The 25,801-nt window shown below is 42.8% G+C and overlaps 1 protein-coding gene across 1 annotated transcript in view; it reads right to left on the bottom strand.

Moving 5' to 3' along the window:
* PRKCA (protein kinase C alpha) overlaps positions 1–25,801 on the bottom strand; it is a 212,838-nt gene that overhangs the window by 107,152 nt on the left and 79,885 nt on the right. Inside the window, exon 3 of the mRNA XM_077328390.1 lies at positions 8,856–8,938. Coding sequence (XP_077184505.1) covers positions 8,856–8,938 — 83 coding nt within the window. The remainder of the gene's footprint in view (positions 1–8,855; positions 8,939–25,801) is intronic.

Below are 25,801 nucleotides of genomic sequence, written 5' to 3'. Positions count from 1 at the left end.
TTTTATTTCACTGGAAAACAGTGAGTTAAGACCCAGTAGAAAACAAACATTGCTGTAAAGCAGGGGTAGTCAAACTGCGGCCCTCCAGATGTCCATGGACTACAATTCCCAGGAGCCCCTGCCAGCATTTGCTGGCAGGAGCTCCTGGGAATTGTAGTCCATGGACATCTGGAGGGCCGCAGTTTGGCTACCCCTGCTGTAAAGGATAATCAGGAACCTGTGGGGAAAAGAGACATGAAATTTTGTTTTATTCCTGTAGAGGCAACACTTTGTGCAGAAAGTTTTGCATTGTTTGATTTTTAAAGAATGCCAATACAGGGAGTTGCTCTTGTATGGAGATGGTAGGGGACAGAGAAAGAAGAGAGGAATAAAGGGCTGTGTTTGTGACAAGCTGAAGCAGATCATGTTGCTCAGGAAAGCTGGTACTTCAGAGGGATCAGGTCTACTTATGATAAACATAGTGGAGTTGGAATGTGTACACTGAAGTTAAGAACTGAAGAGGGTGTTTAGACCTAGCCTTGTTGTTTGCAAAATGGGCTAGTGCATCAGTCAAGTGCAGCTGGATCTTGTTCAGTAACTCTTTTCTTGGAGTCAGCCAACCTGATCATGTTCATCCATGCATTTGTAAGTTCATGGCAGAGTTATTGTAACAAACTGTACACCGGGCTGCCCTTGAAGACAACTCATATCTGAAGCCAGTTCACACTGCTTCAGCCAGATTATTGGGGTGAGGTCACAGGGACATCTATTTTTAAGGGCTAAATTAGATAACTTGGTTATGGAGGAAGGTTCATGTAGTGTTAGCAAATGCAGTACAGAATGCTCATACCAATTCTTTATTATTAGCAATATAAAGGTATATAAAAGAAACCAAGGAGCCTCTTGTGGCGCAGAGTGGTAAGGCAGCCGCCTGAAAGCTTTGCCCATGAGGCTGGGAGTTCAATCCCAGCAGCCGGCTCAAGGTTGACTCAGCCTTCCATCCTTCCGAGGTTGGTAAAATGAGTACCCAGCTTGCTGGGGGGTAAATGGTAATGACTGGGGAAGGCACTGGCAAACCACCCCGTATTGAGTCTGCCATGAAAACGCTAGAGGGCGTCACCCCAAGGGTCAGACATGACTCGGTGCTTGCACAGGGGATACCTTTACCTTTACCTTTAAAAAGAAACCAACTAGTTTTCGGCTTATTAGGCTTATTCTGTAACATCATTAAAGGCTTCATATTCCACGATGCTATCTTATCTTTAATGGATTGTAGGGACAAATCCAGCAGATAATTAGGTGTGCTTAACACTCACTGAAATTATTGGGCCTTAAGTGTCAGGGGGTTTCTTAGTTTTCTTTTTCACAGCAGTACAAATACTCCTCTTGACACTTGGACACAATCTAACATGCAATTAAGCATTCTTAAAGCTCACTAATTTCAGTGAGATTTAACCATGCACGTCCTCGTTTTAGCTAAGCCAATTACACTTTTGCTAAGATAATTCACAGTTGCAATGAAAAATACCTGTATCTAATAGAATCAGTAGAGTTTTGATTTCTGAAAACCATATAAGCAAGAAACACAGATCAATACCAGTAATGATTTGACATTTCACTTAATGACTCTATAGATGTTATTCGGCAAGTTTTTAAAAAGATGAATACAGAAAGCAGTATTATCGGTTGAAAATAATAGTTATTTTATTTAGCTATTTACACCCCATTTAGCTCACCAGTAGGAACCCAAATATGGTTGCCATTCCTAGGTTGGAATATATCTGAAGAATTTTGGGTGGAACATGGGAAGGGGGAGGTTGAAGTGGGGAAGGCTCTCAGCAGGAGAGTCTATCATCCAGGGGAACTGATCTTGGTCATTTGGAGATCAATTTTTGACAACCCTCAGCCCAAAGGGGTTTTGGCCAGTGGTCAACCAGTTAGCTCCCATAGCACGATATTGGAAAAACTTGGAGGGCCCATATCCAACCTGTGCGGAGGCAGCTGCACTAGTTGCCAGTGGTGGCTTGGATCAAGTTCAAGGTTCTGGTATTAACCTCCAAGCTCTTAAATATTGTAGAATTGCTCTTCCACCTTCTGAATCTCTCATGGTATCAATATCCATGGAGTAAAGTTTTGCGAAGAGCATAACAAGCTGTTTTGCAGATTTTCCCAATGTAAAATCCACAGCGATTGCTGCAGAAGTGGATTGTCCTCGGGGAGAATGAGTAGGCAACTGCAAAGGATGTCAACTCACATAATTTCACAGAATAAATACTTCGCTCTATTTCAAGATGGTTAGTTTTCTCTATTTCAATTTCAGTTAATTTCAACATAAAATCAGCTTAAAACCTTGCCACATACAATACAAAGATCTGAAATTAAATTTTATGGTGTCATTATAATTCAGCCCTAGTTTACAAGGCTGAATTATGACACTGTTATAAACTGAAACTGAAATACAGGAAACTAAAGGCCACAGACATTGCTGCAGAGGTGGGTTGTCCTCAGAGAGGCAACTGCAAACATGGTCAACTCATATTATTTCATAGACTAGTTAAATGCAGGAAACTAGGAAGCTAACGATTTTGAAATTGACTGAGGTGAGAGTTTGCATCATAATTTCAAACCTGACATCAGGATGAGTAGGTTGTATCCTTTCTAAAAAGATTTTGTTTTTCATAGGTAAAAGAGAGGAGCTCTACATACAACTAGAGATGTGAGGACTGTTCCCCCCCTCCCCCCCTCCCAAATTTCCTCCATTGTTTTCAAAAGAAAAATTGAAAATTGTGGGGGGAAATCAGAGGTGTGGGGAAACCTATGAAACAGTCTCTCTTCAAATGAGTGAAATGCTATTAAAGACAAAGTGGGCATGCTGCAGACATATTTATCTCTTAAATCCAAGATGCATTTCTGCACCTAGAAAGATACCGGATGTTCATGAAAGGAGTATGAAGAGCTCTCATTCTTTTTCAGCTGTTGAGTATCTTATCCAGTCCTTTTGACCTGTGGTTTTTATATCTCCCAAAGACCACTGTGACACATATACCCTCAGTCTGGGAAAAAAGTAATATATAATAATAATAACTGTATTTTTATAGCCCACCCATCCCAGCATATTGCCCTACCTTGCAGGATGAAGAAAAAAGATTAGGATGTGGGGCAGAAACTGTACCAAAGCCTCAAAAGAAAACTGGAAGTTTCATTGAGAACTTAGTTCCTTCTAATCAGGTAGCAACAATTAAGGAACATGTAGTAAAATAGCATAGGGTGCATCAGCTTGCAATTCTCTCAGTTATTTGGTATATCTGCAATTTTGCTTGTACAAAACTAAGGCATTTATAACTTTTAACTTCTATAAATGTGGAAATATTACAATTGCATACCTTGGTAAGTTATAAGGTATGTATTTCATGGTATTATAAAGCAGTAATATTAGCTTAGGTTTGATAGGATAGGATTGCATATATTTTAAACTCCCCCCAACCCCCCCCCCCCCCGGCTTCAAAAGTTTTGGGAATTTTACATTTCTACATTCCACTACAATATGTGTGGTTTCCTCTCTACTATTTTGTGGATGTGATAATAAATACTGGCCTGTTGATGGCCTAAGTGAAAAGTGGATATCACCTTAGGCAGAAAACTCAAGAGATGGCCTTAAGATTTCCTTGGTGTCTAGAACGTTTAGAAAAGTAAGGCTTGAAGCCAGAGTCAAAAGACATAGGGCTTGAAGCCAGAGTCAAGAGCCAGGAATGGAGTCAAGAGCCAAATCCAAAGTCAGGCACCAGGAACAAAATCAAGGAGTCAAAGCTGAAGTCAGGAATCAGAAAGAAGTCCAGGAGTTGAAGCCCTAGTCAGGAACCAGGAACAAAGTCAAGGAGTCAAGCCAAAATCAGGAACCAGGAATCAACAGAACAGAGCTTTGCCGCAGCTACAAGTAAAAACCGGATGTCTAGACAGATGGCATGGAATGTGCATGTTGCACCCACAGAGAGGCTATCCTCTCCTTAAGTACACCTTAGCTGGGTGGAGTGGTCTTCAGCTGAGGAAAGAGCCTAAGCTGGTCCTGATTGGGACTGACAACATGCTGATAGCTGAGCTAATCTTCTGACAGCTGTCAGATTGCACGCCATTGCTGTTGCTGCCGCTCTGATGAGCCCTCCAGGCTAGATGAGCCCTTTCTTCCGGGTCTCAAGGGTGCTGACAGGAAAGGCTGGGTAGGAGCCTGGCTGAGACCAAACTGCTCATCATCTAGAGGTGGTGATAAACCTATGACATGTGTGCCAGAGTTGGCATTCAGAGCTTTATCTGTAAGCATAAGTGCCATTGCCCCAACACAAAGGTCACTGAGTCAGCCTGCACAAGGTCCGGCTTCCCAGCGCCCAGAGGATGGGGAGGACTCCTCCCATGTATTCCCTGTCCCAGGAAGCAATTGGCTGACTCTGGTTGCTCAGCTGGGCTGGCATCTGCAGGAGCAGTAAGGCTGTGTTGAACAGGGCCCAGGGAGAGCAGAGCTGGGCCAGACCCCAGCGGAGATGCCACACACCACTGGCCACATGCACACACGCCCAGCCTTGCCGCCTCCCCTCAATAGACTAAAGGTGAAGAAGGGAGGGAAGGGAAAGGTGTAAAAAAAAAAGAGGGGGAGCAAAACCGTGTTGGCACTTTGTGATAAATAAGTGAGCTTAGCGTTGCAGTCTGGGCATTCAGTCTCTACAAGGTTTGCCATCACTGATCTAGAGCAGTGGTCCACAACCTTTTTCAGGTTGCGGACCGGAGGCGGCAGGGAGGGCGATCACCTGGTCGCGCATGCTGCGCAAGCCCAGCCGGGTCGCAAATGCGTGTTTGCACCATGTGCTGTTTCCAAACATGCATGAGCGGCCTGGCGGAGGCAGGGAGCCGCGGCCCAGTGCCAGGGCCTTCGCAGCCCGGCACTGGGGACCACCGATCTAGAGGATCAGGCTGGCCCTAATCCTTGATGTGATTCTTGATGGCAGGGTCTACAGGTAGCGCAGGGTGTGTGCTTGACCTGGGCACTGCACCTGGTTCAGCTAGAGCACTCCAGAAACTCAGGAGGTGCAACAGGTGTGGGCACGACACTTTGACTTTGGAGGCAGGCTCTTAGTCCCATAGACCTCCTTGGTATTCTTGGTGGCCACATCTACTGCAAGGGCTTTCTTGCAGCAAATTCTGCTGTCAATTAAATATGTTCATTGAAGGAAGAAACTGTGACAAGTTTATGAATTATGTGATGTATATTGTTATTAGCATTTCATACCTATACTGTGTGTTCTATCCTTTGGCTTCGTCAATGGCAGTTTGAAACGGCAGCTCATGTTTGGTGAACCGGTGCCATTGAGCTTGCTCATCTCTTAGGCTGTAGACCTCGGAAAGCTTTATGAACTGACTGAAGCCAAATAAAATAAATAACAGGAAAGCTGACAAATAAATAAACCATTTTTAAATAGGGGAAAGTGCCAGGGAGAGAGATGTGTCTCCCAAGCCTGATTGCCAGTTTTGTAATCTGAGCCACAATGATTTTTAATAGTCAGTATATTAATTTAAAGTTCCACTCCTCATGAATGCACTTGATGAGCAATCCTGAAAAGCCCTGGTAGATTAAGCCAAGAACCACCATAATAATAATCCTATATAAACTCTGAATTTAGAAGTCTATTTGAACACTGATTCTTAAGCCCTATTCAGGCTTTAATTCAAGTAGAAATGCACACATAGAAGGCATGGATAGAACCATACCAGCAAGCCTGTTACTCCAGTGTTTTCTGTGGTCTTATTAAACCAAGATTTCTCACAATCTCTGAAATGACTACAAGCATTCTGTTTCATGTGCATGGGCTCCATGCAAATGGTTGGATACAGAACAAGAGGATGTTTGAGGATAAGGCCAATCCAATACTTTTCAATTCCTTTCTAACCAAATAAATACCTGAACATAAGAATAAGCCTTCTAGATCAGTCCAACGATCCAACCAATCCCTCAGGTTATTAGCTACCATGACCAACCAGATATCTCAAAAGGCTACAGCAGGGGGCACTATCATATACTATCTGTAATGCCTGAAGATTTATTTCCAAAGGGATAATCTAGCCAGGCAAGTTTTTTTGAGGGGGCAAAACAGGTCTCACTATATATAGATACACACATGCTGCAGAATCAAGCTCTAAAACTTTTCCAAGACAGTAGGCAGTATTTGAATACTCACCCACAAAATATTCCCTTACAATTAGAAAAAGAACATGATCAGAAATATGGCCTAAAATATTATCCAAGAACTGCTTCACCTCACATATGACCTGAAATAGTATTGAATAACTAAAAGCTAATAATATAGCCTAAAATATTATTTTCCAGGAACAGCTTTCTGACACTGAATTTACAAACTATACTCATATGAAATCACTGAATGCTTGCCGGCTCTACAAAACTGGCTCTACGGTCATAACTGAAGGATGCATTTAAAATGAAAAAGTGTGAATACTTTAAGAACTAGGACACCTCTGATTGCAAAGTTAAAGTACCCACTAGATTGAAGTATACAGGTTCAGATACAAAGCAATCTTCCATTTTTCAGTATGGATCAATGGAGATCTCATTGCCAATATGTATCTTGTATGAATCAATATTGATTCAGGGAGACTGAAAAGTTGAGTCTTTCACATTATTGGAAATCCACTGCTTAAATACTCCAACTATTCCTTTGATAACAAACTATCAGTTGCTTCGGCAGCACATATACAAAAATAGGAACAATAACAGAGAACACTAGCACAGCCTCTGCTTTTATTTTTAAGCATGACTTGAGCAAAATTTTCACACACATGCCCCTCATTTTTGTTTGTTTAGTGTCTAATCTCTGTATTTCCTCTTATGTCCTTTTTGCTCACATATTATGATTCTCCTCTGCTATACAGAATATGAACTGTCATAAGTATACAGAAGGAAAAATAATTTTAGCATATTAAAGCACATGTGAGGAGATTCCTTCATTATTTCTAAATGCAGCTGTAATGGACTGTATTTTTTAAAAGCTTACAAGTGCTGTATTGCAGCTGAAAAACTGTGAAGGGTTAATTCTTCACAGAAACAGAAAGTCTTGAATGACAGGCTGTTCCAAGAGATCTGATTAGTCAGTTTCAGCTGAGCAGAGAGAGACTTGAGAGCTGCATGCTGAGGAGACCATCAGTCAGATTTCTGCCTTCACTGAAGAGAGTCTGGTTTCAACCTTGGCTGAACATGGTGTAATACAAAAAGAGAGCTGGGGGAAAAGTTGGCAAGGAAATACGGAAGAAGACAAAGATTCTCATTCAGGCCAAGAAAAGGGGATACAACCTCTAGAGAAAGGAGAAATTCCCTACTTAGTGAAAAAGGGAGTGCAGAGATCCCAGGTCTGTTATAGGCAGAAATTGCCTTTGGAGGCCTTGAGAATCAGTTAAAAACTGAAGACAAGTACTGGTGTTTCAAGAGAAGGGGGTTGAGTATTAGAAAGTGTGTATCAGCCTTCTGGAAACCAAAAGAATTAAAGAATACTCAAAGAAAGTGAACTGAAGTGTTTGGGGAAAACACTTAGGGCCATTCCGCACAATGACCAATGTTGTTAATGTTCGCAGTATGCAGAAATGTTATATTTAATGGTGGAATTTTGCACACCTTCAATTCTAGCGGAATATTGAAGTCCCAGTAGCGGTCCATTCATTCCCCAGAGGTTTCTGGTCTTGCCGGAATCACAACAAAGGAGGTGATATTTTTCCGCGCTTCTTCCCGCCCCTGGCCGTCAATCAAACAGAACAGCCAATGAACTGTTGTGTTCCTGGCTCCCGAAAAGTCCCTTTCCCTTTAAAAACTGTTTTTTAAAAACCCGAAAACACCAGTAGCAATGAATATTTGTTCAGTGTCTCAGAAAGGCCTTTTACGCTGGCGTAGGAGCTGGCGCTTAATCATTTACACGCTCTTCAAGTAAAAAAAAAAAATCCTCTCCCGAATGGGTGCAATTTCTGGCCGAAATACAGGCAGTGTCGAACAGGGGGCTTTATTGTGCTCGGAAACTTTAAAGACAATTGCAGAAAGGAGCTTCTGTGGAGGGATTTCAGCCGAAGAAGCCTCACTTATTTGTTGCTTTCGCTGTTTTAAGGGGAAAAAACGGCGATTGCCTCTCCCGAAGCTCGGGCACGAGAGCTAAGGAGGGACATTCTTTCTTTGAGAACACACATGTCTTTCGCTGATGTGTTTTAGTTTGTGCTCAGAAGTGTAGTGGTTTTTTTGGGGGGGGGAATCCCCTTTTTTTGGATTTCTCCCTAAGCGCTATAAAATTCCGATTGTTGCTGGAGTTTGGCGGGAGTTTTACAGTTTGTTTACGACGTCATGCGGAATGCTAAATTAATAGCGTTTGCAAAAGGTAAGACTTCGGCTACATTTAAGTTGTGTGGAATGGCCCTCAGACAAAAAATCTGTCAATATGAACATTTAAGTCACTGTGAAAAGATTAAGAACTAAAGTTGATGTGTGTACCGGTTTTACTTCAGAAATTTCAACCCCTGGGTACACCTGACCTCTATGTTAAGTAAAATATTTTGAAATTTTTGAATTTTAAAATGCCACAAATGCCATTTAAGTTATTCAAGTAAAAGTGGATTCCTGATCCTTCCCTCAGATTCTAAGGCTGAGCCAACAATCAAAAATATCATACTGTGACAGGGTGGGACAGCCAGAGTTCTTCAGCAAACACAACACTAGGCTGGCTCAGTCACAGAAGGCAAACAGAACAGTGGGAAAATCTTGCCTCTCAGGGAGGAGAGTGTTTGGGGCTGTCATAGCAGCAATGCATCAAAACAAAGTAGTTGGCAAAATTCAATGTACTTACATCTGTGTCAGGCCCCTTGTCTGCCCCAGGACATGAAAATGTAACAAATTCATGGCATCTCTTGTGAACCACAAAGCAGCAAACTATAAAGAGAAAAGAAAAAAAAATCAGTTGACTACAGATCCATTAAAGTAGTAGTGTTAATTTACTTGCATATAGATATATACTCTGAGATGGCTTAAAATTAATTTAGTCTGTGAATTAATTAGTGGATATTAAGATAACTTACTATTCACAATGTTCAAACAAAGCATAACACCTGTACAACAGACAGAGCATTGTGGTTTTTCAGTTAGTGCAGCGATTCTCAACCGCTCTGAGTTGGCAACCCCAACTGTGGTGGCGTCGGGGTCTGCGTGTGTACGCACAGGTGCACAATGGTCAGGTGGCTTGGAGGCAGCCATTGTCATGGCTCCTCTTCTACTGGCCACCACCTGCTGCCACTTGCGGCTGCCGCTGCCGCCTACTACTGCTTGCAGCTGCTGCCTCCAGCCGGCCACCACTGGCCACCGCCGCAGCAGCACCAACCAATCTGGGCACCCCTCAGAAGGTGCCAGGTGACCCCACATAGGGTCCCAGCCCACAGCTTGAGAACCACTGAGTTAGTGTGAATAATTCTAGTTAAATTATAATTATATCTTTCTAAAATGACTATGGTATTACATGGTGTGTTTTTGTCTGATTAGCTATTACTTAAGGAGCAGCTAAGTGCCCTGATTTTCCTGGGGCCCTGTTTGCAGGCCCATACACCAGGAGGATAGCACAAAACAGCTTGAATGGCCAGCTGGGGCCAGGAGGTATGGCAGATTAGTGGCTGGGCAGACTGCAGTGGCCATATGGTGCAACATATAACCCCTTGCCCTCTCTGCCTGGTCTATTGGACACTGCATAATGTGGCTGGAGGGGGTGGGGTTAACAGCCCTGTATTCAGCCAATGTCCCACTGCCTGTAGATCCCAATAAGGGATCTGGGGTGAGGAGTCAAGGGACCTGCTCAGTTCAGGGGCTGTCAGTGTACCATCACTCTCAAAAGGCATAGGAGATCACTCAGTGGTAACCACTCAACTGGAATCCTGCAAACTGCTATCCCGGGTGTTACTTCCCAAGCAGGAGGAGTTTATCAGTCAGAATGCATGTCACAGCTCCTCACAATTGAACAATGGGCTCACAAATAAATAACCACTTCATGAAAAGAACTCAGTTTGATTAAACCATTTTCTAGCCTTATTTTATGAGTAAGTTTCTTATTAATTACTGGACACCACCAATTCAAGATTAGGGGCGTATATGTTTGCTTTGCACTGCTGAACTTTCTCCAGGTATGCTAACATAAGCACACTGATGAGACCTTTATGCAGTGCATTCTGTTTTTGAATATATAAACTTACAAGAGCAATACCGTGATCAGGAATGATTTGTTATTCTAATTTTTAAAGGTGTCTGGGACCAATAAACATCAGATCTATAAATGGTATGCATTTTCAATCTTCATTTTGAAAAAAGGTTCCACAACTTTTAAGTCAGATAAACCCTGCATTAGCCAATGTCAGGCAAATGACTACTTTAATTGAGTAATTAACTGCAACATTAATTCTGTATAAAGTTATCATCTTGCTTGTACCCTTCAGTTTCAGTACTATGGGAACACTATGCATACCGTGGTCATGCATCAGAACAGAAATAGTTTCTGGGTCATAGCTTATGTATACATCTTTCCCCCTTTTTTCTTTAAGCACCTCTCCCAGAACTATTTATTAAGCAATTGCTGGTAATACAAAGAAAAAGGGAGAAGACATAACATCTTGCAACATCATAGAAGTTGTAAAGTCACAGAAGTGAATGAAAACTGCATATTACAGAAACACAGCCATGGTCAGAAGCAAGGTGATACAGTATTGTGAAATGTTATATTTTGTAAACATGCCATAAATAAATATGGAGCTCAATGATAATAGAATGGTTAAAAATAGTCTAAGTTCTTTAAGGGTGGTTTGCTGTATGACTAATTTCATTCAAATTATATTGACAGGTTTGAGGCCTATGTTCTGTAATATTTATCAAGAAAGAGACTCTGTGATGACAAAGAAATAAGCTTAGAGGGGAAGTCTGGTCACTTCTTACTACACTTTAGCTTCTGGGGAGGAGGGTGGAATTCTTTCCACCTTAGTGACTTGACATATTCCTCAGTCATTGCAACTTTACAAACTTTACAAAATAGGTTTTCCAGCTGATTTTAAATTACAGACAACTCAGAAAAATGAAGCCAAATACCATTGTTCTTGTTAGAATAGATCTAGAATAATCTTGTACATTTTTTATTTTCTATAAGGATATAGAAATATGGGCTGATGTTGTGAATTTTTAATCAGAAATAAATTATATTATTTCATTGGGACTTACACTCAAAAGGCAAAATTTATTATACGGTCAAAGACCAGCAAATCATAAATGATCGCCCAGCAGGCTTCATTTGGAGAACCTGGTTTTCCAGGTTAGAATGGACCCCATCAATATGATTTAGTTATGAATTTATTCTACTGTTTTCCATTTATTGTTCCTTTGCTCTTTTATGAATTATTAATGACTTCTCTGTATTGTTCCTATGTTCCATGTAAACTGCCCTGAGCTGCTGGGGAGGGCAGCATATAAGTAATAAGCAAACAAACAATAAATTGTATTAATGGATTTCCCTAAGGATATGGCCAAAGTACTTTCACTGTAGATATCTCACTACTGAACTGGGCTTGGTAGGTTACCCTTGTACAATGTTTCCTCCCATACAGCATACAATGGAAGCAGCTGACAACTTGGTATTTGATATACATGGGATATTTTGCTCACTCACAGTATTTCTTTTGCAATGCAGGGTTTCAAGAATTTCAAGCGGTTCCTAATTAGTCTGGGATTTGATAAAACACAAATATAATTCCTCCAGGGCTATTATATTTATACCATTTGCAATATAATTTATACCAATATAATTTATACCATTACTAGGGTTAGGGAATAGTTAGAACTATTCTCAGGTTCCCTGAACTGCCAAAAATTCCAGTGAAAACTCCAGTTGATACGAGAATACGTTTAATTAGAACCTTACTGAACTAAATGCTAAGAAGATCATCCTTATTTTGAAGCTCATAAAATCCCTTTCTTTCGTATGTCTGGATTAGTGACTGAACTGTTCTCACTATTTCCATATGATTCTTAATAAATTGCTTTGCTAATCAGTCAGCAAATAGGGGATGACCCAAAGCTTCCTTTTTTGTTTCCATTCTTTCTTTGGAATCCCCTCCCCAAGGATTAAAGGTGCAACTGGGCATCAGGAAATATGTTGGTGGGCCCACGGGCACCATTTTGGATTTTGAGGTATGAAAAATGTAGAGTTTCCTAGAGATAGAATACCCATCAATAATCAGTGGCCTAGAACCTATTTCGGCTATTACTGACATTTTAGAAAGTATTAGAAAGCATTCTTTAAAAATAATCTTTTCTTGACCTCAAACACCACACAGGAAATATGTCACGGAAGTAACTGTAGAACAAAATGTAATATAGTATTGAGAGAAAAAGTAATGTTCCCTATAATACTTCTAATGCTCAGCCTCAAGTGTCTGTCCTTTAAAAAAATCAGTCATACTCCTCCCGTATTGGAAAAATGCAGGCAATGGCACAAACCCTTTCAAAGGTATTAAAACAGATCATGAGTGTTTTCCCCCCAATCCCTTCAATAACAATACTTAACTATGCTTTTTTCCTTAAAGTTGGCTTTCATACTCAAAATGCTATTTGTTTTATCAAGTAGAGAAGCTAATAAAACATATGGTTCCTCTGTGATCCTGCTATGCTCAGCTGGAAACAAGATTTGAGATTAAGTAGATGGAGATATCAATTTAGAAGGGCACATTTTATCTGAGCTGTGGCATCTTTAAACAAAACAAATATGCACATAGAGCATTCCATCACATTTGCAGGCTTCCATTCTGTCAAGAAGCAGAGGCCAGCAGACCTATGAGGAAGATTTGTGTTGGATTTGTTGGATTTGTGAAAGGCCGTATGATGAGCATTTGGGTTAGGTGAGGCTTTGAAACCTAACTGGTTCCCAACAAGTAACCTACATCATTCACCAAACAGGATTTGCTCTTGCATTTAAATATCATGAGCACCCAAACATATATAATGCTTCCCATCAACCCTAAACTTCTTTTATTAATTTAGCAATACAGCATAGAATTCATCATTTATAAATTTGTCAGCATATAAAATGGTACTGCACAAATACAATGAAACTACATATTTATGGAATTTAAAAAGCATAAATCTGTTATCTATTAGAAAAATAGCTGTCAAATAAATTAGCAGGTCGGAAAATTCATGCTAAAGCTTTGACAATTTTGCTTAGTGTTGTACTCTCGGTTATTTGTTTCCTTAACTTTTTCTTCTTTTACTGTTACAGATGTTACAGAGAGATTTCACCTGCAGTGGTAAAGTCCAGCAACCAATGCATTTTTCAGACAGTTCCAAAATAAAGCATGCATGCATGTATAAGAAACATAGCAAGCATACCAATATGTGAAAAGAATTGCAAATTATTTTACTTTACACTATCACAGCATAACAAGAGGGAGAACACCCAAAAGACAGACAGACAGTTCAAATTCTGTCTCCATTTTACAGTTTTAAAAAGCCAATATTTTTTCGAGCAAAATAAAATAAAATAGCAATCGTATGCAGGAAATAAGTCTCTTGGAATCGAATGTTTGTGTGTGGGGCTAGGGAGGCATTTCTGAGTAGGCCAGTTGCATTCCGTAGAAAACAAAGATATGAAAAATGTTATTTACTAAAGGCATTTCATTGTTCTTTTTTTTTTTACAGCGTTCTCTCTTCAGGAAGTCTCTGGTTTCTTTATAAGTACTGCTTTCATAGTTAACTTGCAAAACTGAATCAAGCAGAAACAAGTTATCAATAGCCCCTGACTAGAAACATCTTAACAACTTCCAGCTTGAAAGTATTTTATTATGAGACATAATTTTTTTAAAACAAAGAAAATCCTACTAAATCTTTTTTAAAAAGGAAATGATTGAATTGCCGAGGCAGAGAATCAAACGATAGGTAATTTTGCAGCCACATGATAATTAACTTTTTATTCAGAACATGGGCATTTATAATCAGATCTCCCAAACTTCCAATATTTGAGACACAAGCTGATATCACTTTTATTTGCTCAAGAGATTCAGTAAGCACACTAGCATTTACTGCACCAATTTCCAGGTCTTGTGCTGTTTTTCTTTACAGTACATTAGCAAGCATTATTCCAGTTCAATTTATAACTATGTTAATGAAGACATCTCCATGGGTAGTGAAGAACAGTCAGGTTCACGAGACCATGAAGATATCCAGCTTGTTTCACGGATAGTTAACCTGACAAAGCATAGGCTTTATTCACTAGCCTTATGTAATCAGGCTGTATAACGGGTTTCCTGTGCCAATAGGAAATTCCATTGAAGAAACTGAGAGAGAGTTCTTGAAACAGGAAATATGCAGGAGAAACAAGAAGAATAAGGTGAAAAGAGGAGATAAAACAACACTCTGCCTTTCTTCTCTTCCTCCCCTCAAAGCCACATATTGAAATATGTAATTAAATTATGACATTGTTGTTTTGCTAAGAGTTTACTTATTACATCAATTTACTGAGGATGAGCAAAAAACCCCCAACAACCTATTTTTTATACTTCACATTTCCTGAACCTTTCCTGACTCCCTTGTTAATTGTTTTAGAGTTGGTGGAGGCTGCACAACTTTTAAGGGCTCTTACAAATTCATACTCAACTCAGTCCTATAAAACAGCCTTTTTCAACCTTCTGAAAACCTTTGAGGAGCCCCTGAAATAATTTTTCAAGCCTTGAGAATCTTAGGTAGGGATATCAGCTGGCCACACCTCACTGCCATGCTCCCAGGAAAGGACATGCCCCAGAAGTGAAATTAGTGCCTACGTTAACAGGCAGGTTCAAGAAGGACTGAGTGGGGAGAGGCAGGAGGTGGCTTAAAGCAGGAATATGTGTGCAGGCTAAACCCATCCCAGATGCAGAAACTATGAGAGTGCTCACTCATGCTCAGAGTGGGGGGGAGGGGATCAATGAAAGCAGCTGGTTCCCTAGCTTGCGGCTGACCCTATTAAGGCAGGAAGAAAAAGGCCATGGACCCCTTTCCAAAGCTCCTGCAAACCCTTAGGGGTCCCTAGACCCCTGGTTGGGAATGCCTGCTATAAGACATGATTTCACAAGATAACTGTTTCACCAAGTCTTCCTTCCTGTTCAGTCCAAATAGACGTTACAGATAAAGTCCTAAACTAGACCAAAAATATCAAAATGCACAGACTTCTGCTGACAAGGTCATTTATACATGCAATACTGAAAACCGGATTTTGCATTTCATATATATACCTGCATTTCTATATACCAATCACAATGAACACTAATATATATACCAATTACAATGAACACTCTTAAAGAGTATATCTATGAAAAATAACACTATGAGAAGCAAATTGGTCTATGATATGATCAAATTGGTTTATAATATGCTCAAAGTCAGGAGAGGCAGGGACCAAACCCAATCCCTATGCCTGAGACACCTTTCTTTTTTGTGAGGGAAGGATTGTGGCTAATGTAGAATGTCTTCCTTTTTTTTTCTGCTGGTGAGCTTTATGTAAATTCTCCCTTCAGGAATTGATTGCATTTGTCCTACCTGTGCCTTGATGTTATAGGAAAAAGCAGCGCCAGGCAGCCTTTCTCAACCTTTTTACTGTTGAGAAATGCCTGAAACATTATTCAGGCTTTAAGAAACCACAGAACTGATGTCAGCAGGCAAAATTTCCCTGCCATGCCCCTGGAAGTCACGTGTCACCAGAAGTGACATCACCCAGCCACTCCCACAGTATGTGCCATCACACTCCGCTGTCCCCCAACATACCCCAATGCCAGAAACAGCCTGACAGTCTACTTAACTGGGCTGGGGAAAGGGTTGGAGCAGGCATCAGAAGAAGAAGAGCTGGTTCTTATATGCCGCCTTTCCATACCTGATGGAGTCTCAAAGCAGCTAACATTCACCTTCCCTTTCCTCTCCCCACAACAGACACCCTGTGAGGTGGGTGAGGCTGAGAGAGCCCTGATATTACTGCTCGGTCGGAACAGCTTTATCAGTGCTGTGGCGAGTCCAAGGTGTTAATGAGTTTATTAGGGTTGTGCGCAGCAGCGTCTGAAGCGGCCATTCCAGGCCAACACAGCCAGTGCCGCACCGCGGGGGGAGGCATGGGCATCAGAGCATCAGTTGGCACACACATGCAGGCGCAGCACCGTGCCTCCCCTCCCCCCCGTAGCGCGATGCTGGCTGTGTTGGCCTGGAATGGCCACTTGGGATGCCGCCGCGCACAATCCTTGTTTACATTCTATGTAAACCCTAGTCTACATTACAGAATAGATTTTTAATTTTAAAGAAGTTTATTCCTCATATTAAATAATTCTTTAAATAAATAGCATGGGAGTTCTCTTGACTGTACATGCCTGTAATAAGTGATGTAACATCATTCAAAGTTCCTAATATGTTCCGGGGGCTCTTGATAAGAATATTCTGCACATTCTTATGATTTAAACATGCTTTTACCATTTGTTTGATATGTTTTTAACAAATACTTAAGATAAAAAGTGATGTTTATTAACCCTTTTCTTTTCTCTTTAAATCAGCAGAGAAAGGATACTCTAGTTCAAAAGAAGAGAATTAGCTTATAGGAGAACACATGCTGTGTCTGAATCTAAGATCATTTGCCAAGCATTTAATGCTGTAAAAGCCACAGAAGAAGGTAGGGCTACCCCCTCCCTCCAAAATAATGAGAGTCAAGATAAGCAAGTCTCTAAATTTCCTGTGCAAAACCACATTATAAAACCCTATTCCTTCACCCTCCCTCAATAGACTGGTTGGCTTTTAAGATTCAATACTATCAGCTGGAAGTGGATCTGCTTGAATTGCAAAAACTGCTAGGGCCAGCACTTTTTGACTTTAACACAAAACTGAGAATAAAATATTTGGCGTTATATAAAATGTGAACTTTGAAACTTTACTGCAAACCATCAATTAACCTGGAAAAACAGCTTAATTGAATAAATTCGAGCAGTTCTGTGGATGGAAAGGTTTCCACTGCCGGAGTGTGACTTTCTCTCTGCCCTCTCTTGCCTCCTAGATACTATTTTCAGAGGTTCCTGTTCCCCAGGAGCAATTTTGCAGGAAACATTAACAAACTACAGGGGGGTATACAAGAAATTTGCAATCCATAGCAGAAATCCTTCTGTCCATGGAAGTGCTCTGATGCAGTGGTCCGCAAGCTTTTGCTTGCTGTGGACCGCTGCGGCGTAGTGGAAGGAGAGGGTGGCCCGGGGGGCCGTGCACGTGCGGCAGCCCCAGCGCAAACGCCCATGCACGGACTGCCGCGCACGTGCATTTGCGCCCGGCAGGGGCGCAAACGCGCGTGCGCGGCAGTCCGCGCATGCGCGTTTGCGCTGCTGCCATGCCGACAGCCGCGGCTCTCCCTCCCGGCCCCTCCGAGCCGCGAGCAAATCGGCCGCTAAAGCGGCCGATTAGCTTGCGGCTCGGCAAGCTTCTCTTCCCTCCCCTCCCGAAGCGAGAAGCTCGCCGGGCCGCGAGCTAATCGGCCGCCTTGGCGGCCGATTTGCTCGCAGCCTGGCGAGCTTCTCACTTCGGGGGGGGGGAGGGAAGAAGGAGCCACGGCCTGGCGCCGAGGCCTTCGCGGCCCGGCACCGGGTCGCGGCCCGCGGGTTGGGAACCACTGCTCTGATGGATTTAAACTACTATTATTGCAACCTTTGTCACCTAGGTGTAAACTGCACGGAGCTTTTATTCCAACCCCAGATTGATTCAGTCCCTGCCCTCTACACAGAATGCGATTTCCATTTGGATTTTGGGCAATTTAAATTTTCCTTCTGCAGCAAGAAGGATGGATCCAGAGTGACCCGACCTTTATCGTGCGATATCTCAGACTGCTTTTAAGCCTGAATATCCAGATTGGAAAAAAAGCTCCGTGGTAGAGAACCTCTGATAGGCTACACCTGGTCATGTGACACGCTTGCCTTAAAGGAGAAGCCCCTAATTTCTCTCAACTTCTGTCGTCCTGGATTTTTCCTCCCTCCTCTGCCTTTTTCGATCCTCTCCCCCTCCCCTCCAAGAAAAGAAAAAGGCTCCCTGCTTGGCTCCTCTTCCCCCCCCTTCAAGAAAAGAAAGAAAGAGGCTTGGCTCCCACCCCCTTCTAAGCCTTCCTAACCACGTGCAGAAGACTTTCCTGTTTCAATGGGGAGGTGGGGGGAGAGGAAGACCCGAGTTCAAAGTGATCTGAATTCAACAGGCTTGACAATGGAATAAACAAAGTAAGTGCAGACTCTGCCCTAGATACTAGATATATCAAAGCCAGTTTGCAAAAAAGGTCAATGACTTTACAGGGAGCTTTCTGTTTGCATACCAACTCTAAATCCAGCCAAACTTCCAAAAACTGTGACCCTTGACTACTAATGCTAAACTGCAGAAATGTTAATGTATCTTAACTTTGGTCCAGCCATTTCTGCCTACCTCCTTAAAGCTCCCAAAATGTTTTGATACTGCAGTTTTTAGTTATCAAATTAATTCCTGCTATCCGCCACTATCTTCAAACATCACTGAGTAAATTTAAATCACTGTAAAAAATGCATTTATGAGGCCAGGCAATTTCTGATTAGATTTAAACTGTGCTAACAGCTAACTTCCAATTGTTTTTTTATTTCTAAGCTAGCAATGGAAGAAGAATAACTACAGTGCTGCTTCTTAAAAATAAAAGGAAAGAAAAGGATTTATCTGGTTATCCTCAAGGCTCCTTGCTGAAGGTAAAGCTAAATTGTTGAAACGGCAATATTTCTAAGATCTTGATAGTTCTAAAATTGATTTTGTTTGCTGAAATTACAACTTGATGTATTGATGTTTAGTCACTTGACACATTTCACACATTAAAGTGGGATCCAGTGGCTCTTAAAGAAAAGTGATTGGCTACAAAACACACATAGAACTATAAAGTGGCTAATTAATAAACTCCGTGGCTACATAAGGGATGTTCAGTTCAGTCTCTCTTTACTCTATATGCACCTAAGAGCAATATAACCCTTAGCATGAAAACAGACAGATTATCTGGCCAGAAAACAAATTACTGTATACTTGAACCAGCCAGCATCTGCAAGAAAAATTTTTGATTCTGATGAAGTGTTTTTGGCAGCTTGCCTTTTAATGAACCATTTGAGATTCTTTTTCTTGAAGAACTTAAACATGAAAACTACCTTTATCTACAAAGATACAAAGAAAAAGTATCCTAAAGGATAAAGGTTTTCTCACAAAAATGCCACCTCAGGTCCCAATTATCATGAGAAGAACTGAACTGCATAAACAGTGACTTTCCTTTCTCCCCCCCCAAAACACACACACACCCACACAACAACAACAACAACAACATGTGCCCCTGTGGAACAGTAGAACCCTCCCAGGAATATCCTAGTGGCTGAAGGCGGGCAGTGTATATCGAGACAGCAGAATAGAATTGGTATCTAAAATCTAGGCCTATATATTGTAAATAATGGGCTGATAAAACGGTAATGACTGGGGAAGGCACTGGCAAACCACCCTGTATTGAGTCTGCCATGAAAACGCTAGAGGGCGTCACCCCAAGGGTCAGACATGACCCGGTGCTTGCACAGGGGATACCTTTACCTTTACCTTTATATCCCAAGGAATAATTTTATATAGTTTGTGTACTTTAACTGACTGGCCTGACTAGGCGTATGTGGGCCACAGTGGCCAGCAGCAGTGTAACTATGACACCGCTAGTCTACTACCTGCAGAGTTTATTTATGAGAGGGCCAGCAGGAAAACAGCATCATTCGCTGGCCTTTAGAGGCTACAATGATGTCACCGTAGCATTCCTTGCAGGTGCTATGAAGAGGAGGCAGGGCCATGAGGGACTGGCATACAGAACCAATCACGGGTTACCAGCCATAGGAGCCAAGCCAAGCCAATTACCCATCATAGCCCAGGCACTGAGCCATGGATGCTCTCATGCATCAGCAGCAAGGAATTCAAATCCTATCAGAAGTCCCTGAGCACCTGCCAAGGCACAGGCCCCAGCATTGGCCTTCACAGTCATCCCAAGCCAGTCCCTGGGCTGGCCCAGGACACTGTATTGCAGGGACCATGGGAGTTTCTGTGTTTGCATACTGTGGGCCTTCCGGGGCACTACGCTGGGCCAGTGCCAGGATGGTGGCAGCGTCATGCATAATCAGGGATTAGCATTGTTGCCAGCTGCTGCCACCCTAGACTACCTGCCCTGTGCATAATCGGTCAAAGCATACCTGTTGTGCCTTTACCTCCTTCATGTCAGCAAGCAGCCCCTCCAGGTGCCCCACAGCTGATGTCAATCACTGATGCTCAGGAAGAATGAGTAGGTTTTTATACCCTGCTTTTCACTGACCAAAGGAGTCTCAAAAGTGGCTTACAATCATCTTCCCTTACTTTCCCCACAACAGACACCCTATGTGGTTGGTGGGGTTCAGAGTGATCTAACAGGACTACTCTGTGAGAACAGTTCTAGCTGGACTGTGACTAGCCCAAAGTCACACAGCTGGTTGCATGTTGAGGAATGGAGAATCAAACCCAGCTATCTAGATTAGAAGCTGTCGCTCTTAGCCACTACACCAAGCTGGCTTCCCCTTCATTGTCTGCCATCTATTGCTGACTGTTCTGCTTCAGGCCAGTGTAAGAGTTAACTCAAGAGAGATAACAGGAGCTGGTTAACTGATGAATGATACCAGAGTTAATAAACAGAGTCTGTAAATGATACACGAGTTGTCTGAGCAGGCCAAGGTCAGTTATCTAAGCAGCAAGACTGATACAACAGCAGGTCAGCATCTAAGGAAATGTGTTGAAGCCACACTGAAGGGCTGCTCCCCTCTACATTTATATACACTACATGAGCCCTAAGATATATCAGTAACAGCTGCTTCACATCTCCTCTGCTGTTTCCCCTTTGCAGCTGAGCTCTGAGGTGTACTGACCTGTGTCAGGACTATAAATCTCCTCTGCATTTGTACCAACATTGCTCTTATAGACCTGGAGATCCTGGAGGAGATAAGCCAGTTGGCTGACCCAGAACTGTCAGCTTCAGGCTGGGCAATGAAACACACACCTCACTGAATCCTTGTCTAGTTACTCAGCGGCAGCTAGCTGGTAGCTAATGGGCACAGAATCCAGCTGTTCATCAAAGTCAGAACTGTCTGTAGTGCCTGCTTATTTCAAGACACTGATTCGTGGAGAAGGATTCCTGCCACTCTATGCAGCTGGAGAGCAGCTTCTCCTGCTTGGTCACTGCCAAAATGGCATGGGGCCCAGGCAACAGGATTGAATCCCCAGCATCACCTGTGGCACCAACAGCTTCAGCAGATGCAGCTCACTTTTGGCTCTTGCATCCTCCCCAGTCTCTGCCACCACAACTCTGCTGCCATCTGAAGACATCAAGTCTACCCACTGCATGGGCTCACACTCAACTCATCATGTTTCATGGGGGTCAAGGTACAGAGATGTCCACAAAATCAGCAACAAATCATAGGGAAATGGGTCCTGGGGTAGGGGAACAGAGAAGACACCATCAGTCCGTAGGGGCCACAGACCCCGCACACTCACAGCACAATACCTCAACTCTGCAGCTGCCCACTAGCATAGGGGTATTGCCATCCATATGACCTCAGTTTCAGACAGACCTTCTTTCACTGCCTTTTGTAAGGGACTCTGGGCCATCAGGGCACTCAAGAATTTCTAGCCAAGCCAAAAGAATAATTTCAATGTGGACATCTCCATCTGGGAAGCATGTCCCAATGCAGAGACCTGCTCTGATGCCATGTGTCAGAAGTCATGGCGGTGTAAAATTTCAAAGCTGGACCTGTTGGTCACTAGACTCCACCACCAATCTAGACAGCAGCACCTTCTCAGCCTCAGTCCAGTTAGGCTGGCAGTGGACACTGGCACTGTTGGAGCAGCCATGTCACCCACGCAATGGGTAGTGCTGAGGCAAGGCATTCTGGGAAACCACATCCACCTCCTCCTGGTCCCATGATGGGCACAAGCCACTAGGATGAGGCCACACACAAAGGGAGCCCTCCATGGAGACAGAAGATAAGTAAAGTGATGGTGGGGCTCAAGGGCAGCTGGACCACATGGGCTTCAGCCTCTCCGACCTCACTAAATGCAGCCCCCTCTCTCTGCAGGCCCCAGTCAGGCTGCTCGGGAATGGTGCCATAGACATTCAACACATCCACTTATGTCCACTTAGGCACTAGACATTCAACACATCCACTTATGGCCACACTCTATGTATGGGTATCACAACAATGGTGAAGAAACTGCCATGCTTGGCAAGACTGGCCATACATCAGCAACTCCATCGGTCAAACAGAAGTTGCCTGACCTCCGGATCCATTCAAGGAGTTGTGACCAAGGTTCTTAAGGTATCCCGGTCCTCTATAAGACACTGCATGCACAGCTTTCTGGGTGTCATGCTGGCCTACAGGAGCATATGTGCTTCACCACAGAAGAGTGAACTGGCACCCAACTGGCAGGATTCACAGCAGTTGCAGGCTTCCTGAATGTAGAGAGCATTGCAGACTGCACCAAAATTGCCCTCATTCCCCCTGAGAGGAGCTGCAGGTGCCATAGATTCCACAACCTGAACTTATCTTTTGATCAGGACATTTTTACAGATCTCACAGTTATGCTCCCTGGCAGTGTCCATACTGTGTAGATTTTTTGCAGTATCAGAACTCAACTACCTGTTGGCCACTTGTCCAGAGGACAAAGAATTGCTCTTCAGTCTGCAATCAGGGAAGGGGGGGAAGATATGGAAGGAGGAGCCCTCATCTGATGAATCTCATTTCATCAACATTAGATGATCACACATACTCCCTCCTTCCTTTCTTGATGCTGTATCCTGAGTCAACCCAGCAGACTGAGCAGCCTACAAAAAAGTCCAATGCCAGATATGCATGGTCACTGAGTGATCATTCAGCTAGCTGAAGATGTAGTTATGTTGCCTCCATCATACAAGAGGTCATTAGGTCATGTAGTCCTGGCAGTCACTAAGTTCTTTGCTGTCTGGGAGATGCCATGCAACATGGCTACAGATCAGTGACTGCCACCACCCCTTGCAGAGGGTTTATCAGAAGATCCCTGGGTTGGGAGCCAGGGCAACACACAGTTGGCAAGGCAGAAGGTCAGACGGCACACTGAGCATGAGTGAGTATGTGAACACATATGACACCCTGTCCATTTTTTGAAGCACTGTACCCTTTGTCAGGAGCGATGATCCAACAGCCAGTGTAGCCCCATTGTCTTATCATTGTTCTTAGAGGTCTCCAGCACCCATGGTACCATGTACAACCTCATGCAGAACCCAGTGCAGCTGGGAGGATTTACCATATGCATAAGGGGCTTTTCTTGGGATCACACCCCCAGTGTCCCATCAGCTTGGTAGCTACACAGCCTGGAGGCAGCTGGCTGATGTTGTGGGGAGACTGAAGTTTTGAGTTGCTATACTGACCACTGCAGCTATATGGCCCTCTATATGTATTTGTCACTCTCAGCAGCCAATGGAGGGGAACACAGGAGATGGCAATTGGTACTCCCTTTGGCTGGGGGAGAGACTTTCCAAGGCCTCCTCAAGAGTTTTATCTTTTACTCATTTTTGTTCCCATGAAAAAGGGATGGGCAATAATGTCTTCTAAGCTAGGAATTCGCACATTGCAGGAGAAGCAAATATTTTGCTTCATAAGCATGTGGAACAAAACTGAGCTCTGAGGAACACCACAACAGTTGCCAAGACACAAAACTAAAGTCATGATCACCAGCTGGGACCTATTGCCCAGATAAGAACAGAACCACGGCAGTGTGGTGCACCACACTCCCAACTGTAAAAGACAGTGTAGAACAGGGGTAGTCAACCTGTAGTCCTCCAGATGTTCATGGACTACAATTCCAATGAGCCCCTGCCAGCAAATGCTGGCAGGGGTTCATGGGAATTGTAGTCCATGGATCTCTGGAGGACCACAGGCTGACTACTCCTGGTCTAGAAGACTACCATCCTTCATAATATCTGAAGTTACTGACATATAACAGAATCAAAAGAATAGCATGCCTCTTTCTTTGTAGCAACTGAAATGCAATGCATTTAATGGACAAAGGAAAGACTTTTTAAAGAACTAGCCTCACAGTTTCTTCCTTCAAATCAATCAGGATCACTTGACCGATCCATGAAAGATTCACCACCTCCTCACAATCTAATTGCTGTAAAGGACCCACCATAGAAAGGTTTGAATGGATCCAGTTTGGTGGAGATAGTAATCTATCCTTGATAACTGGACAATTGCAATCCTTCTCATTCCCACAGTTCAAAATCCTTATGCCCAGCACAGAATAACAGACTGAACAAACACTCTACCATTGTCATAATCATTCAAAATCTCAACAAGTAGTGATATTAGGAGTAAGGTTCACATATACTTTCCCCTTATATGTAGAACACTGACCCAGGAAATACCCAAAATAAAAAGGAGTCAAGCAGATCCTTAAAGAGCCAGTTTGGTGTAGTGGTTAGGAGTGCGGACTTGTAATCTGGCATGCCAGGTTCGATTCTGCGCTCCCCCACATGCAACCAGCTGGGTGACCTTGGGCTCGCCACGGCACTGATAAAACTGTTCTGACCGGGCAGTGATATCAGGGCTCTCTCAGCCTCACCCACCCCACAGGGTGTCTGTTGTGGGGGGAGGAATGGGAAGGCGACTGTAAGCCGCTTTGAGCCTCCTTCGGGTAGGGAAAAGCGGCATATAAGAACCAACTCTTCTTCTTCTTCTTCTTCTTCTAAATACTAACAAGATGTACTACAGCATAACCATTCATGAGTCAGAGCTCATGTCTTCACATGCATAGCAGCTTAAATCTGCCAGGTTGATATACTCACTCTCTCGGGTCAGTTTTGTATATATATTTAGCATGATGTATTTACATTTTTTTACATTACAAAGGTTGACTCAGCCTTCCATCTTTCCGAGGTCGGTAAAATGAGTACCCAGCTTGCTGGGGGGTAAACGGTAATGACTGGGGAAGGCACTGGCAAACCACCCCGTATTGAGTCTGCCATGAAAACGCTAGAGGGCGTCACCCCAAGGGTCAGACATGACTCGGTGCTTGCACAGGGGATACCTTTACCTTTACCTTTATTTACATTTTCTGATTGAAGGCATTCTGACTTATGCTGAAATACATTTTTAATGCTTAAGGGTCCTGTGATCAATGATTTTTTCTTTTTTTGCAACAGAAATAGTACTGGTTCTCATATATAAGATTGCACCAATTTGCACCAATTCTCTCCCCAAAACTTGAGACAGCTCCACCCACAAAAAGGTCGCAGTATTCAGTACCAGTGAGTACATCACACAAGAAACCCTGCCAGATCCTTTTGCTACTACTAGCTAGAGTCATGTTTTTAACTAGGAATCATAGATCATGCATTTAAGCATTCATGGTATTTTCTGGGTCAGCCATAATGAAGGGTAAGAGAAAGGAAATCTTCCTGACCTCACTATGCACAGTGCTTCCAAGGGGATCATCTGAACAGGCGCTAAAAAAAAAGTATGATAACACTGCTTTGAGACTGCTAAAAGAACACAAGTATTGCTCAACTGCCTGAAGAAATTTTAGCCTGTTTTCATAAAAACTCTCTTGTTTTTCTTTTCAGTCTTTTGCCATTTGTTATGTAACAAAGAAGAAGAGTTGGATTTTATACACCGCTTTTCTCTACCAAAAAGGAGACAAAGCCGTATACAT

Source organism: Paroedura picta, chromosome 3 (assembly GCF_049243985.1).
Source record: "Paroedura picta isolate Pp20150507F chromosome 3, Ppicta_v3.0, whole genome shotgun sequence".
NCBI classification, from domain to species: Eukaryota; Metazoa; Chordata; class Lepidosauria; order Squamata; family Gekkonidae; genus Paroedura; species Paroedura picta.
The sequence above is the reverse complement of the archived record's forward strand: the minus strand, read 5'-3'. Positions and strand labels throughout refer to the sequence as shown.